We start from the raw sequence: 16428 nt of genomic DNA on the forward strand, positions 1-16428 counted from the left end.
ATACTAACTAAATACATAACTTACCTTGTCAAAGTAATCATTATGATTATGAACACCAAGTCACATTTCAACATTTAAACCTCATGAGGGAAAAACAAGAGAGACGGTAGGGCAAGTGCTATGTTGCAACTCTAGCATGTCAGCAGTAATGATCCAGGGCAAATACATCTGCAGGAAGCTCAAGGAACCTCAGCTCAGAGTTTGAGTTGAAGGTGAGCTTCAGACAATGTAATATGTCAGGCAGAAATAATCACGTGCCTTAAGAACATCAGATTTGCCTGTATACGTAACAGGAAGGTCTGACCACATATCAGGCAATTATAGGAATCCAGAATGTAGCACTGTGGGAGATGTGGCCCTTGTCCAACAGATAGGAGACTTCTGCAGCCTCTATGGTAGTACCAGGGGTTAATGATCACACCGACTACAGCATTGTGCTCCAGGTGACTATTTAATTGGAGAGTAAGACGAAATGGAGTAATCATAGGAGATTATACCCTCAGGGGAAAGATATACTCTTGGCTGCAAGGAGCAGTGAGTTACAAACGTTATAAAAAGAGCAGTAGTGCCAATTAGGAATTAAAAAGGAGATTTATTCTTAGAGGCAAGAGATATGGCTGTGGTATCAAATGAATACTTCGCATCTGTCTTTACCTCTGAGGAAGATGCTGCCCAGAACATGATCTCAGAAGAGGAAATTCAGTCACTAAAAGATTTTAAAATTAATAAGGAGATGACATTGGATAAGCCACTGGCATTAAAGTTGGAGGGCACTGGGACTGCAGGAGGATGAATTCTAGAATACTGAAGGAAGTGAGAGAAATTGCAGGGTGCAAGCAGTTAAGTTTTTTAAAATCTTCCCTGAATATGGGGATGGTGCTAGAGCATTACAGAACTGCAAATAGTATGCCCTTGTACAAAAAATATTGCAAAGATTGGTCCGGCAATTTGGGATAGAATTAATAGGCACATGGAGAACTGTGGATTGATTCAACAGAATCAGCATACATTTGTTCAGAGAAAATCATGACAAATTAACTTGTTGGAGGTCACTGAAGTGGTAACATAGATGGTTAATGATGGGATAGCTGTTCCTGTACTGTACATGGATTTCCAACAGGCATTCGATACAGTGCCACACAATGGATTTGTGAGATATTTTATTGTTCTTGGGATAACTGGGACAGGAGCAACATGGATACAAAAGTGGAACAGGAAACAGAGTAACGGTCAATGGATATTTATTGCTCTAGGAGGCACTTGTAGTTGATTTCCCGGGGATCCTTTACTTTCCTTATATATATGATTTATATTTTGATGTGCAGGGGTGAATTTCAAAGTTTGCAGATAACACAAACATTGGATGAATTATTATTGAAAGGCAGTGTAGAACTTCAAAAGGACATTGACGCATGGTTGGAGTGGTAGGAATTTCAACATAGGGAAGTGCAAAGTGATGCACTTCATTACAAAGAACATTAAAACAAAATACTTTTCTAAAGGGTGGGCAGGAGCAAAGATGGCTGACTCTATATGAACATAAATCATTAAAAGGTGGCAGCACAGGTAGAGAGAGGTGTGAATAAAGTGAGCAGTCTTCTCGGATTCATTAATAAGGGCAGACAGTGCAATAACAGTGAAGTTATGATGAACCTATAAGACGTTAGTTAAATCTCAGTTGGAGTTTAATGTACCGTTCTGGGTGCCAAACTGTGTGAATGGATGTGAATGCATAGGAAAGAGCACAGAAGACATTTGAGAATGGTTCAAGGGATGAAAAAACTTAAGTTATGATGATAGATTGGAGAACTTGGGACCTTTCTCAGTTGAGAGAAGGCTAAGAGGAAACTTGATAGATTTTTTTTAAAATCATGATGGGTTTGGACAGGGTGAATGCGGAGAAATTGTTCCCACTCCCATTGATGAAGAACCAAAAGGCATAATTTTAAAGTGTTTTGCAAACAAAACAAATGTGAGTGACAAAGAAAATCTTTTCTTCCCCGCACAGCAAGTAGTTAAGGTCTGGAATGCATTGTAATGTAGGCATGTTCAATCAAGATATTCAAGAGGGCATTGAATAATTTTCCAATTAGGAACAACATGTAGGGTTTGAGGATAAAGGCAGATGCCAGCACTATGTTAAAACACAGAGAGCCAGTGCTGACAGGATGGGCTCAATGGCCTCCTTCTGCATTGCAACAATTCTGTGTTTATTTACTTGTTTCTAAATAGATTAAGTACATCTCCTTGTGTCTGAACAGGATCGTAGATGGGACTGATACACTTGCAACGGCGGTTCAAAAGGCAACTTCTTAGAATGAAGACAGCGTCTTATGAGAGAAATTGGGCGCCTTGTACCAGTATTCATGAGAATTAGATGTCAAGGGATAATCTTATTGCAGCGTAAGAGATTCTGAGGGTTTTAACACTGTAGAAGCTGAAAGGATGTTCTTCCTCATGGGAAAAGTCTCAAACTAAGGTGCACAGTTTAAATGCAGGGGGTTTCTTATTCGAGATGAAGATTTTCTTCCACCAGGGATTATGAATCTGGGAAACATCTACCCCATTGAGCTTGGTCACTGAATATTTACCAATACTATGGGTTAGTTAGATTTTGATCTATAAAACGATCAACTGCTACAGGACTACTGGCAAAAAAGTGAAGCTAAATCAATAATTAAATTAGCCATAATAAAGAATGAGACAGCGGGCCCAAGAAACCAAATGGCATGCTACTGAAACTAGTTATGTTACAATATCAACTCATCATCCTGGCCAAACCTGGACATTACCGCAATCAGGCGTATTTATTCAACGGCTGTCACTTCCGACCATTTCCTACCACAGACCAAGTGAAAATGTCTTGGAAAGTCTTTTCTCCCGAGTGAGGGAGAAAACAAACTGACCTCCATAGAACAACTTTCGTAACCACATTAATGAAGTGTGAGGCTGGATGAACACAGCAGGCCCAGCAGCATCTCAGGAGCACAAAAGCTGACGTTTCAGGCCTAGACCCTTCATCTGATGAAGGGTCTAGGCCCGAAACGTCAGCTTTTGTGCTCCTGAGATGCTGCTGGGCCTGCTGTCTTCATCCAGCCTCACATTTCATTATCTTGGATTCTCCAGCATCTGCAGTTCCCATTATCACTCATTCATAACCACATTACTGGATTTAAAACACTTTGAGGCACAAAGTGCTTTTTATGCGGAAAGAGTATTATAGTTTAGGAAATACTGCTAATTGTATCTCATCAGGGGCTTTTTAAATGTTTATCGAGGCAAGTTTTTACAATCAGCTATTATTCAATTTTGTGCAGCTCTGATGTTTTATAGAATTAGACCTGACCAAAGCTCATTCAGCAAACTGCGCCTACATCAACTCTTCAGAAGGGCCGACCAAATAGTACATAATTGTGAAAGAGAAATCCTACTGTTTCACTCCCCTGCTCTTCCTTAAACACTGTAATCTTTATCTTTTAAAAATGTGACTGTTATGCCCAGACCCTGGAAAAGATTCTCTAATTTGTTAGTTCCAGATGTGATTGTAGGACTGAAGTCAGGAGGAACTTCTTCACCCAAAGGGTTGTGAATCTGTGGAATTCCCTGCCCAATGAAGCAGTTGAAGCCTCCTCGCTGAAGGTTTTTAAGGCAACGCTAGATAAATTTTTGAACAGTAAAGGAATTAAGGGTTATAGTGAGTGGGCGGGTAAGTGGAGCTGAGTCTCAAAAAGATCAGCCATGATCTTATTAAATGGCAGGGCAGGCTTGAGGGGCCAGATGGCGTACTCCTGCTCCTAGTTCTTAAGTTCTTATAATACACCAAATTATTAAGCTCCTGAATGATGAGGAATGAACTGGATCCCCTTAACTCTTTACCTACAGTTGTTCACAACAACATTAGTTTGAAAACAGATGCCTTCCCTTCTTCTCGGCTGATATTAACATTTTGTTTCAGAAGGACATATACGCACAAACTAGAAATAAATGCTGAGTCCAAAAAGATAAAAGTAAAAAAAGTAATAGATATTCAAATCAGTTTCTTTATTGCTCGTGAACAGCAGAGAATTTCATGCTGCACCTGCTGGAGGGGAGGGAACTGTCAGCATTGATGAACTTCAATTTTAAGATTCTGAGTGTTGAAGGTTGTTTGAAATACTGATGTTTAGGTTCCTTTCGACTACAACTGAATTCCAGCATTCAGATTGAGTGAAAGTGATTTTGTTGTTCAACATATTCATTTTTCACTCTCTGACTTCCTCGGTGGCTGCATTTTTGCACTCAGTGAAAGAATTCTTTTATCGGCAACATGGGAGACCTTCACAGCCTACGAACAAGTCAAAAGGAAAAACCCGAGATGTGCCTACAGTATGGGATATACATTCACAAGGGTGCCTTTTGGTGAGCAGGGGGTAGCGGGGGGGAGCTGTCAGTCTCGTTATCATGTTAATCACAAGATATCTAGTCTGCTTGACTTGACATTCACCTTTGCAAATGAAGTTGTTTGAAGTTCCCTTCAGGGCATTAGGTACAAGGTTAGAAATCACATGACACCAGGTTATAGTCCAACAGGTTTATTTGGAAACACAAGTTTTTGCAGCCTCAGTCCTTCTGGTGTTAGTGAGAGAGGGAGTATCAGACACAGAATTTATAATTAAAAGATCAAAGGTTCACACCATTGAGGGAAATGTATTAAACAAACCCAAGATGTTGCTAAATCTTTAATCAGTTAGAAGGTTTTAATTGATTAATTATGTATGTGTAAAACCCCGAATTCCTTTCAAGTCACGGTCCTGACAGAACTAAAGGTTTTATCAGAGTGAAGAATAAGTGATGTTTTCGGTCTGAAAATGCATGTTCGGTGTGGGAGCTTGTTTAGAACCTGTGTGTACTTTAGCTTAGAGTCAGTATGGTCAGACTCTGGTCAGAGAATCGGCATACATTTGTTCAGGGAACACATCGTCAAATTAAATTGTTGGAGGTTACTGAAGCGGTAACATAGATGGTCTACGATGGGATGGCTGTTGCTGCACTGTACATAGATTTCTAAAAAGCATTTGACACAGTGCCACACAATGGGTTTGTGAGGTAGTTTATTGTTCTTGGGATAACTGGGACAGGAGCAACTTGGTTACAAAATTGTCTGAAGTACATCACCTCTGTCACCTCTTCTTTACACTGATAAAACCTTTAGTTCTCTCAGAACCATGACTTGAAAGGAATTCGGGGATTTACCTATACATATTAAATCAGTTACAACCTTCTAACTGATTAAAGATTTAACAGCATCTTAAGGTTTGTTTAGTAGATCCTCATCAATCTTGTGAACCTTTGATCTTTTACTTATAAATTCTGCATCTGGCACTAGCTCTCTCATTGACACCCGAAGGAGGAGTGAGGCTCCAGTAGCTTGTGTTTTCAAATAAACCTGTTGAACTATAACCTGGTGTCGTGTGCTTTCTGACCTTGTCAACCCCGGTCCAACACCGGCACCTCCACAACATTCAGTATGACATTCCACTGGTCTGTCTCATTCTCTCTCCACATGGTTATATTAAACTTATCTAAACATACATTAATCAACATTTTGGCTGCATCTCCCCTCTTTGAAAAATCACATTTTGGAATCTCAGATTATTTGCGTTCTGATCCATGGTCATGACCATATTCATATTCCTTTTAAAAGTTATTATTGAGGACAACATCCTTTAAACTTTTGAACAACAGAGTGAGAAGAAAAAATCTAACTTCAACTCTCTGGCTTTGTACCAGTTATCTCAAAGCTGGCAATTAAACCTACACAGAGCTACGCCATCACTCTAGTCCCACTACTCCACGCAACACCACATTAATTATATTTTTTAATTCACTCATGAGATGTAAGCATCTCTGGCTAGACTACCATTTATTGCCCATCTCTCATTGCCGTTGAGCTGTTGAAGGCCCCTTGGCAGGAATACCGATAATGTTATAATGGAGGGAGCTGCAGGATTTAGACTACACGACACTGAAAGAATGACAATGCATGTCTAATCTGGATGCTGAGTAGCTTGCAATATTTTTTTTTCCTCATTGCCAACATCAATATTGGATATCTTGTTTATACTGAATGTATAATTGACTCTTAACTGGGTTTTTTCAAAAAAGATACAATTATTGATTCATTAGACAGCATGGTGGGTCAGCGGTTAGCACTGCCACCTCACAGTGCCAGGGACCTAGATTTGATTCTAGCCTCGGGCGACTGTCTACGTGAAGTTTACACATTCTCTCTGTGTCTGTGTGGGTTTTCTTCTGCTGTCCAAAGATGTGCATGCTAGGTGGACTGGCCATGCTACATTTCCCATAGTGTCCAGGGATGCTCAACCTAGGTGGCTTAGTCATTGGAAATGCAAGGTTACAGGGATAGAGTAGGGCGGCGGGTCTAGGTGAGATGCTCCTCGGAAGGTTAATGTAGTCTCAATGGGCCAAGTGGCCTTCTTCTACACTGTAGGGATTCTATGAAAGCATGTTCAGTTAAGATGGAATAATTGCTTTATATATGCAGTGAGTTATATGGAAGCATCAATGCTCGTCTCTCTAAATAACCCAAAGCGGACACACAAAACTACATGTGCACACATACAGGCAGACACAAACTTCAGGAAAATAGGGGGAGCAAAAATGAGTGCACTCTGCAGAGTTTCACTTACGCAAGTATTTCCTGGCCATTCGGAGTTAATCTTGATGACAAAAAAAAAGCATGAAGCATAAACTGTTTAGAAATCTATCACTCTTATGGGCTGGAATATGTGGACAAGTTAAAAATCATACTGGATTGCTTCCAGAGTCTTGGCAGACACAGTTTGCTCAGGAAACAAAATACTGGGAAGTGGTTTCAGAAGAATAGGTTCTAGCTTCAATTTTTTTTTACAGAAATAGTAATTAGGTGGGATTTCCTTCCTTTCAGGCCACTTGTTCCTCAACTAATTCCAAAAAGGCAAAGCACTCTTTATTCAGTGCTTGTTCAAAGAACACCAGAATGGGTCAGCAACAGAACAAGTAGTTATCACCAATCATGGTGATTTATTGAAAGCCTTGGTTAACAAAATGTTCAGCAATCCTTTTCAAATAAACCACTCCAGAAAATGACATAAGTCCATTATTACATACATATAAAACATAAATAAGAATTATCTTTCGAAAAGCATTCATACAAAAAAGTGAAGGTATATTTTTCCCAAGTCCCATTTCTTTCCGAGCCCAGCTCGTGAAATTTGAGTGTTATCTCCTCTCTTTACTCCTGTAAATACCAACGTAAAAACTGAGCCAGTAATATAATAAATTCACATCAAAAATTTCAAAATATTTGAAACATTTTACATGTGTCTGGAAATGGTGTGGAAATGAATAGGGAAGGGAAATACACAGAAGTTTGAAGAACTAGAACACAGTGTTTCACAGATGTTGGACTTGATTTTGAAATGACAGTTTATCAAGTCCTGATTAATAAGATGAATGTTAAAAAGTTAATCCCACGAAAGTTAAAAAGTACATATGCGAATATATGTGCAAAAATGAATGGGTTATATCAAATGTTGATGGTTTGGTGAGAATGACTGAGTTTTACAAAATGGAAAATACGTTATTTGATTTAAATCCGCAATCATCAGTAGAGTAAGAAAGAAAAGAAAAAAACTTTACTGTGTCTTTGAAATACTTTGTTGGACAAATAACCTACTTTTTATTTTAATTTTCTACTCTTAAATTTATCCGTGTGATAATAAGACAGTGTTTTAATGGCAAAAAAGAAGCAACTCTTAAACAAGAATGCAAAGGGAAGAAGAGATAACACGGCGTGAAGCTGGAGGAACACAGCAGGCCAAGCAGCATCACAGGAGCAGGAAAGCTGATGTTTTGTGCCTAGACCCTTCTTCAGAAATGCAAAGGGAAGTAGCGGGGAGGGTAACCCACACTGGCTGCTAGTCAAGGAATGTCTTTATTTTAACACTCTGATCCTTCTTTCCAAATTCTTCAATAGTTCATCCCCTGTTCATCTCCAACCTTCTCCAGTTCCACAACCCTCGCAAGATAGCACGGGCAGCAGAATAGACACTGTTCTCTGTGGACAAGATTGAGAATCCCAAAGCCTGCATTGTTTAACCCTGCAGCAGGTACACCAGGGTTCAGGATCTCTCACCTGGGCTGCAGAGGAACTTGCAGCAAGATGGGAAAGATCCAGATGTTATGGTCTATGTCAATACCAACAATATAGGGAGAAAGAGGAAAGTGGCTCTGCTGAGGGAATATGAACAGCTAGGGGCTAAATGTAAAACCAGTACCAAAAGGGTAAAACAAAGTTGAGTCAGCACAGCTTTCTCAAGGGGAGGTCATGCTTGACAAATGTCTTAGAATTCTTTGAGGAGAAAAGAAGCAAGCTAGACAAAGGAGAGCAAGTGAACATGATCTATTTGGGTTTTCAGAAGGCCTTTGATAAGTTACCCCATAAGAGGCTGCTAAATAAGATAAAAACCAATGGTGTTAGGGGCAAGGTACTGGCATGGATAGAGGATTGACTGATTGGTGGAGGACAGCGAATGGGGATAAAAGGTATTTATTTTCAGGATGGCAGCTGGTGACTGGTGAAATTCCATAGTGTTCTGGGGCCGTGACTATTCATGTTCTACATTAATAATCTAGACAAAGGAACTGACAGCATTGTTGTTAACTTTGTAGATGACTCAAAGAAAGGTCGAGTAGGTCAGGTAGTGTTGAAGAAGCAGGGAGGCTGATGGAGGATGAGGGCAGGCTAGGGGAGTGGACAAAGAAGTGGCAGATGAAATACAATGTGAGAAAGTGTGAGTTATGCACTTTGTTAGAAAGAAAAGGAGTGTACACTATCTTCTAAATGGGGAAAGGCCTCAGAAATCTGAAGTATAAAGGGGATTGGGAGTCCTATTGCAGGATTCTCTTAAGATGCCAGTTCAGTCAGCACTTTGGAAGGCAAATGTAATGTTCGAGAAAGCTAGAGTACATCAGCAGGGGTATATTGCTGAGGCTTTAAAAGACTGTGGGCAGATTACAATATTTGGAGTATTATGATCAGTTTTTGGCCCCATATCTAAAAAAGGGCATGTTGGCTTTGGAGGGGTCCAAACATTCATATTAATGATCCGAGGGTGAAGGACTTGTCATATGAAGAGCAGTTGAGGACTCTGAGTCTGTACTCGAAGTCTAGAAGGATTGAGGAGGGGGAAAGTGGTATCTTATTGGAGATTACAGAATACTGAGAGGCCTGGTAGTGCAGACATTGAGAAAATGTATCCACTAGTAGGAGAGACAAGAATTCAAGGGCACAGCCTCTGGGGGAACAAAAGATAACAGTGAATAGAAAATAACAGTATATTATCTCTGGGCTCTGAAAAAGTGCATTCTTCTGCAAATGTTGAAATGTCTGCCAAATACAGGTTTATACAATTACAATCAGAGGTCTCTCCCCAGTTATTCTGACTTGTGCAAAGCATTTTCACTCTTCTTTACACAGGTTTCTCTCCCATTTGAATTATTTCCATGTTTAGTGTTCAGCAATGATTTAGGGGAAAAAATATTTGAACTTCAATGTTTCACATATATTTCATGAAAAACAGTTTTGCAATTCTTAGTTCGTTTTGGAAAGATTCTGGTTGGAGAAAATTCCACAACATATTTAGCAGCTTTGATCAGCTTTACACATATTTTAAGCTTATCCACTATGAACACGTAGAATCACTTACGGGAGTTCAACTGTTTTTCTTCAGCCTGCAGAGCTTTAAGAATATGGGCAAAATGATTGGTAGAGGCCTTGATATCAGCCACTAAAGATTTCGGCACCTCCTCCTTCTGTTTTAACTCCGCTCCTTGTTCTGTCAGCTTATGAACCAATGGCTGCAGTGCTGTCAATCTGGAGATTTCCTCCTGAAGGGTTCACATAAAAACAGATTTTATTTTGTCACTATCAGGATATGAATAACTTTTAAAGCTCTCTAAGTATCATATTGCTTGGTTAGGGGTGGACGGCGTGTGTGGTGTCATCTAAGACACGCATAAAAAGCATTAATGAACAGCTTCTCTGCAACATTTAACAACTAACCCAAGTTTGAAATGACTCATTAGTTCCATTACAAGACTGAATACTGACTAATAAGGATTTAAATGCTCAATGTAAATTTATTTGGCAAGTTGATCGATGTTAAAATTAGAAAATAAAAATCAGTGATTCTGGGAGGGCTGGGCAAGACAGAAACAGGACAGCATTAGCCATCCATCAACAGATTTAGGGTATAAATCTAGGCTGGGCTGACCGAAGAGACATTTTCTTGCAGAGTAGTCATCATGCTTAACCTAACTGACTATGCACGGTCTGAATCCAGTTCATAGTAAACATCATTTCAAAGCACAGCTATATACACAGCTAGTACTACCCCAGGGAGACCAATGAGAATGATTAATTGATGGCGGAAATAAAGATTGGTGCAGCAGGGTGCTTTTCGGAATACGTCATAAGGAGCAACAAAGGCGCAGTCATTTGAGAATCAACAGTGGCATCGAGCCAAGCTGTGCCCTACGTAATTACGATGAAGTAATTGAGTACAGATGCAATTGAAACCTGTACCTCTAACGATGTCATCATTCTTACCAACATAATCAACAGCAAAACACTAGAAATGTAATCACTGCTTACAAAAGTGGCTTCATGAAATATTTTGACAATGAATGTAGAAATCAAATCAAAAAGCTGAAAAGGACATAGAAATAGAGTAAAGTAAAATAGCTAATGAGTGTGTTGCTCTGTTCAAGAGACTGGGCATGTGTGGGTTATCAGGTCATATACGCTTTCAACTTAGGTTATCATCTACCTGACTGCTCTGTTTTGTTAGTAATGCACTTTGCAAAACTGTACTGAAGAATTTCATCACCACCTCAACACAATGTCATCTCTCTCTTTCTCCAAATAATCACAAAAATGTGATGAAATTTTGTTTCTATTATATTGAGCAGTCTCCACTGTTTGAACATTTGATGAAACATTTTCAACACTGAGTAAATACATTACCTTTTATAAGCATATTGAACACATTTTTAAAAATCTCCAATTGCGTTACAAGCAGTGTGTTACTGGGGATAGGCTGTAATTACCGGTGATTAAAACCTGAAGAATTGGAATACCAGCAGTGACAAGACCACTGAATTGGTGTTGACAGTCAATAAAAAGTGAAGAGATTCTTTTGGCAAATTTTCATGTTCCTAATATAATAAAAAACATCTAAACTGGACACTATTTCGATACATGTGTGAAAGAAAACTTCATGGCGAGATTACTCGTATAGTCCTTCCAGTTAATAAAGCCATTTTTATCACTTTCATCCTCTGTAAGAAATTCATTTGTAATAATTTGTTTTCCAAAACTTTGCCGGCTGTCTTAATTTAAGTTGCCAATCCAGAGTAAGTTCTGAGTCAAGAGAGTAGAAGGCAGGTCTCATGAAGATGAGTTTTTAAACAGATGTACTTTAATGTAAGATTGAATGAAATATAAGGACTGGTTGGTCTTAAATTGTGGAATTGCAAAATATAAGAATTTGACAAATAAAATGAGAATATTCAATCATAACTGGTCATTATAAATTTCATTCAAATTCACAAAGTTAGGATTATTCCCAGTGTGTTGGCATATTATAAACTTGCCCAGAAAAATGTCTTTCGAACAATTTCCTGAATGCCTGAAACACTGAGATCTTCAGGAAAAGTTGAAAGATTAGTAACAGAAAACATGGCTTTATGTGTCGAAGGTTTTGGAGTAGATCTGTAGCTTGGGTTGTGAGTGTTGAGATTGGTTGGCTTGCCAAGCTGGTTTGTTGTTCCGCAGATGTTTCATTACCATGCTTGGTAACATCCTCAGTGCAGCCTCTCATGAAGCGTCGGTGTGTCTTCTCACCTGGTTTTTAATCTCTGGGGTCCGTTGTGATGGAGTGCCTCTTTTCCGGGTTTCCTCCATAGTGGAAAGTACATAGGGTCGAGTTCAATGTGTTTATTAATAGCCTGCTTCATGGAGTGCCATGCTTCCAGGAATTCTCATGCTTGTCTCTACCCAGCCTGTCCCAGGATCTTGGTGTTGTCCCAGTCCAAGTCATGGTTCTCCTTGTCCATGTGGATTGAGATGAGTAAGTATTGTTCATGTCTTTTTGTAGCCAGTTGGTGTTCATGTACTCTTGTTGTTAGTTGTTAGGAAAACACAGCGACGCTTCATCAGAGGCTGTACTGAGGACAATACCAAGCATGGTAATGAAAAGTCTGCGGAACAACAAACAAGTTCGGTGGGCCAACCAAACTCAACGTGGCTTAATGTGGCCTAGATGACCATACTATGCTCTCCTACTGCAGTCAGAGTCATGATTATGCATCCAAGAAGCTGGTAACCAACTGGAAAATGTGCATTACAAAGTGGCCACACTGCAGATTAAGAGCATGCAGACAGAAAGGGGATGGCTGAACAGTTAGACAGTATAAAGAAGGCCAGGTAATACATGCAGGCATCCCCAAATCTAACTCACTCAGCAATTTTACCATTATAGATATGGAGGGTGATGGGTCATCAGAGGAACATCATGGAAGCTAAGCTGTGACACCGAAATGGCTCAGCCACACAAGTCATTCAGAAAGGTTGAAGGGCAGTGGTGGTAGGTGATGTGATAAGGGAACAGCCATGCTTTTCATAGGCTGTAGACATGACTCTAGGATAAGTATGTTTCCTGCTTGGTACCAGGGTCAAATATGTCTCAGATTTGCTAAAGAACATTCTTTTGGGACCGGAAAAAGAATCAGAGGTCATGGTTCACATTGACACCAACAGCATAGGCACAAAGAGGAATGAGGTCCTTAATGAAAAAGAAAAGACAGACAGGCAAGAGAGTGAAAAGGCGATCTCTAAGGCAGTAATCCCAGAAAAATAGGAAGCTTGTGCAAATGAGCATGTGACTGGAAAAATGGTACAGAGGAAGAGATTGAGGTTTCTGGGAAATTGGGACCAGTTGCTGGGGCTGATGGGACCTTCATAAGGAGAGCAATTGCTAACTTAGTAAGACTGGGGGCAATGTCCTTGCTGAGAGATTTGCTGCAGCTACTGGGAAGGTGAATTGTCTGTGGGGCCAGGAACTAAAAAGTGAACGCATTTAGAAGAAAAACAAAGCTGGTCACAGGAAGTAGAAAAGCTGTAAATGAAAGGGGAAAGCAGCAGGAACAAATCCAAGTATCAAGTTGAATCAAACTGCAGAAATATTGAAAAGACAGTTTTAAAACCACTATTTGAATCCCTGCAGCATTCAATAGGTGAATTGATGTCATTAGAAGTTAAACGGGTGTGATTTAATTGTAGAGATTTGGCAGCAGGATGAAGATGACTTGGAGCTAAGTATTAAAGGAGGAATGGGCACAAAGGACAATTAAGTTGGGTAGTGCCGATACTAACGGAAGAAACTTCTGTCTTATGACAGAGGATTTTGGATAAGAAGAGCAGGATGTAGAATCAGTGTGGATTGAGAAAGAATTATAGAATCTCCAGAGTGTGGAAGCAGGCCATTCAGCCCATCAAGCCCATACCCACCCTAATGCTGTTATCCTGCATTTTCCATGCCCAATCCACCTAGCCTGCACATCATGGACACTACGGGCAATTTAGCATGGACAACTCACCTAACCTGCACATTTTTGGACTGTGGGAAGAAACCCACACAGGTAAGAGGTGAATGTGCAAACTCCACAGAGTCACCTGAAGGTGGAACTGAACCCTGGCACTGTGAGGCAGCAGTGATAACCGCTAAGCCACAATGCTGCCCAGAAAGGGGCAGGAAACACTGGAATGAGTGGCTTATTGGCCATCAAGTAGTAGAACATAGAACATAGAACATTACAGCACAGTACAGGCCCTTCGGCCCTCGATGTTGTGCCAACCTGTCATACCGATCTCAAGCCCATCTAACCAACACTATTCCATGTACGTCCATATGCTTATCCAACAGTAGTGGTACTGCATGATATAGTATAACTCAAGAAATTAGAGGTGCCTTTTGCAAGGAGAATGCAGTCATCACAAGACCATAAGAAACCGGAATAAGAGCCAGCCATCCGGCTCCTCAAGTCTGCTCTGCCATTCAATAGGATCATTATGGATCCAACACTCATCCTGTCCACTTTCCTGCCCCTTCCCCATAATAATGTTCAATAATGTTAGATCAAAGGGAATTGCTTCATTAAATTGTCAAAAAGATATTGCAAGCCTGAGAATTGGGAGAATTTTATAATTTAGCAAAAGATGACCAGTAAATTAATAAAGAAAGGGAGAATAGTACTTAAATGTAAAGTAGCAAAGAAACCAAAATGGATTGTAAAAGTTTCTATGAGTATGTAAAAAAGAAACAATAAATGGTCCTTTCTCAGGCTGGCATATTGAGATCAATGGGATAGCACAGGCTTGGGCTCATGTTATTCACAATCAAGATCAATGATTTACACGTAAGGACCCATAGATGATACAAAATCTGGTGGAACAGTAAGTAGTGAGGAGGATGCAAGAAAGCTTGATGGAATGTTAGACAGGCTGAATGACTAGGCATGGACATTGCAGCTGGTATATAATATGGATAGGCTTGAGGGCATCCTTAGTGGAAAGAATAGAGGTGCAGAGCATTTCTGAAAAGTTAAGAGATTAAAAAGTGTTCATGCAAAGGGACCTGTGTGTTCTTGTTCATAAGCCACTGAAAACTAGCAAGTAGGTGCAGCAAGTCATTCAGTTGGCAAGTGACATGTTAGCGTTTATCACAAAAGGATGTGAGTACAATAACAAAGAAGTCTTAATTCAATTGTATCGAAAACTGGTAACACTGCATTTGTAGTATTGTAGGCCATCTGGTCCCTTGCCATAAAGGTACGGGGACACTGCTGCGGAGGCTCACTGGACTCATTGTTGGGATGGTGGGAATGTTCCATATGGAAAGGTGGGGAAGATTGATCCTGTTTTCTCGAGAAATAATGGACACTGCAGATGCTGGAGAATCCAAGATAACAAAGTGTGGAGCTGGTGTTCATCCAGCTCCACAATTTGTTATCCTGTTTTCTCTAGAGTTTAGGAGAATGAAAGGCAATTTCTTAGAAATTGAGAAAATCTTAATGCAACAGACAGGTTTAATGCAGAAACAATCTTTTATATGCTTGCAGAACTAGAATAAGAGGACAGTTTCATAAAAAGCAAGCTGTTTAGGACTGAGATGAAGAGGAACTACTTCATTCAGATGGTGACAAATCTTGGGAATTGAGTTGGCATTCAAAATGAAGTGTGAAGCAAGGGGCTTGTGACAGGTCACTCATCATTAGGAATGGAAAGTGCTTAGTATCTGTCATTTTTAGCCATACTAGTTCAAAGTACTTAACGTCTTTGGCATTTTGATTGAAGCATTCTCCATATTTTTTTTTCTGGGTTTTTACTGGGTACAACTCATTCCATAAATAATTTAAGCAACTTCATTGCAAAACGCTATGCTTCAGTGCAGCAAATAATATTTTATTCTGATTATGTTAACTATACAAGTTGTTTTCTTCCTCTCCGGGGCAGAGAATTCCACGAAAGGCACCAAGAGATATATCCCAAAGACCCAATTTCGCCTTCCCCCCCATATAATCAATGTCTGGCTGCCATGCAGCTTCCTACATCAAGGACAGACAGGAACTCACTGCATGGGTAATTGCTGGCCCAAACCCGTATTTGAGAATAAATTCAAAAAGTGGATTCCATGGAGTCATTATTCAGCAATACAGCTGAACTTTTATTCAACTTGCAGGTTTTAAAAGAATTGTGCAGTCTTAAAGCAAACTGCTCTAGTTCTGGCTAATGTTGTTCATGACTATGACCAAGCATGTCTGTAGTTAGAGCTGTTTTACAATTTCTCTGGCACTTGTTTGAGCACTGTCTTGAACATGAGAAAAACTGTTGCGTCAATGTGTCCATTGCATGTAGGATATCACCATGATCACGAGATGGTTCAGAATAAAACAATATAAAATGCCAAATATGCAAAACAAACTTTCCTTCTAATCATTGAATGTTCTCACCTTGCATTTCTCCAATTGGACCTTTGCAGTATCTGACTCAGTGGCTAGTGGCTGCTGTGCTTTTAGCCAGCTTTCTGCAGAGATCACAGCTTGATCAAGCTGCTGTAGCTGTGAAGAGACAGCAATGATCTTGCTCTGATACTGCAGCCAATCCATCCTCTCCACCAATAGTTGACAAAATTCCTCCCAGCGGTTCTGGAGTTGTTCCGAAGCCTGTTTGATGTCATCAGCAGTTGAAATCCCCTCTGAATAAAATAGTACATATATATCAGGGAAAACAGCTATTTGGCTGGCAGTGTTTAAAGAAATTTTCAG

The 16428-nt window shown here is 39.9% G+C and overlaps 1 protein-coding gene across 11 annotated transcripts in view; it reads right to left on the bottom strand.

Moving 5' to 3' along the window:
- dmd (dystrophin) overlaps window positions 1–16428 on the bottom strand; it is a 1835475-nt gene that overhangs the window by 1033223 nt on the left and 785824 nt on the right. For all 11 annotated transcript variants that reach the window (XM_059650343.1, XM_048540566.2, XM_048540567.2 and 8 more), the window contains 2 exons: window positions 16114–16358; window positions 9750–9930 (listed from right to left, as the gene is read on the bottom strand). In XM_059650343.1, coding sequence (XP_059506326.1) covers window positions 9750–9930; window positions 16114–16358 — 426 coding nt within the window. The remainder of the gene's footprint in view (window positions 1–9749; window positions 9931–16113; window positions 16359–16428) is intronic.

The sequence above is a fragment of the Stegostoma tigrinum genome, chromosome 12 (assembly GCF_030684315.1).
Source record: "Stegostoma tigrinum isolate sSteTig4 chromosome 12, sSteTig4.hap1, whole genome shotgun sequence".
In the NCBI taxonomy this organism is placed as follows: domain Eukaryota; kingdom Metazoa; phylum Chordata; class Chondrichthyes; order Orectolobiformes; family Stegostomatidae; genus Stegostoma; species Stegostoma tigrinum.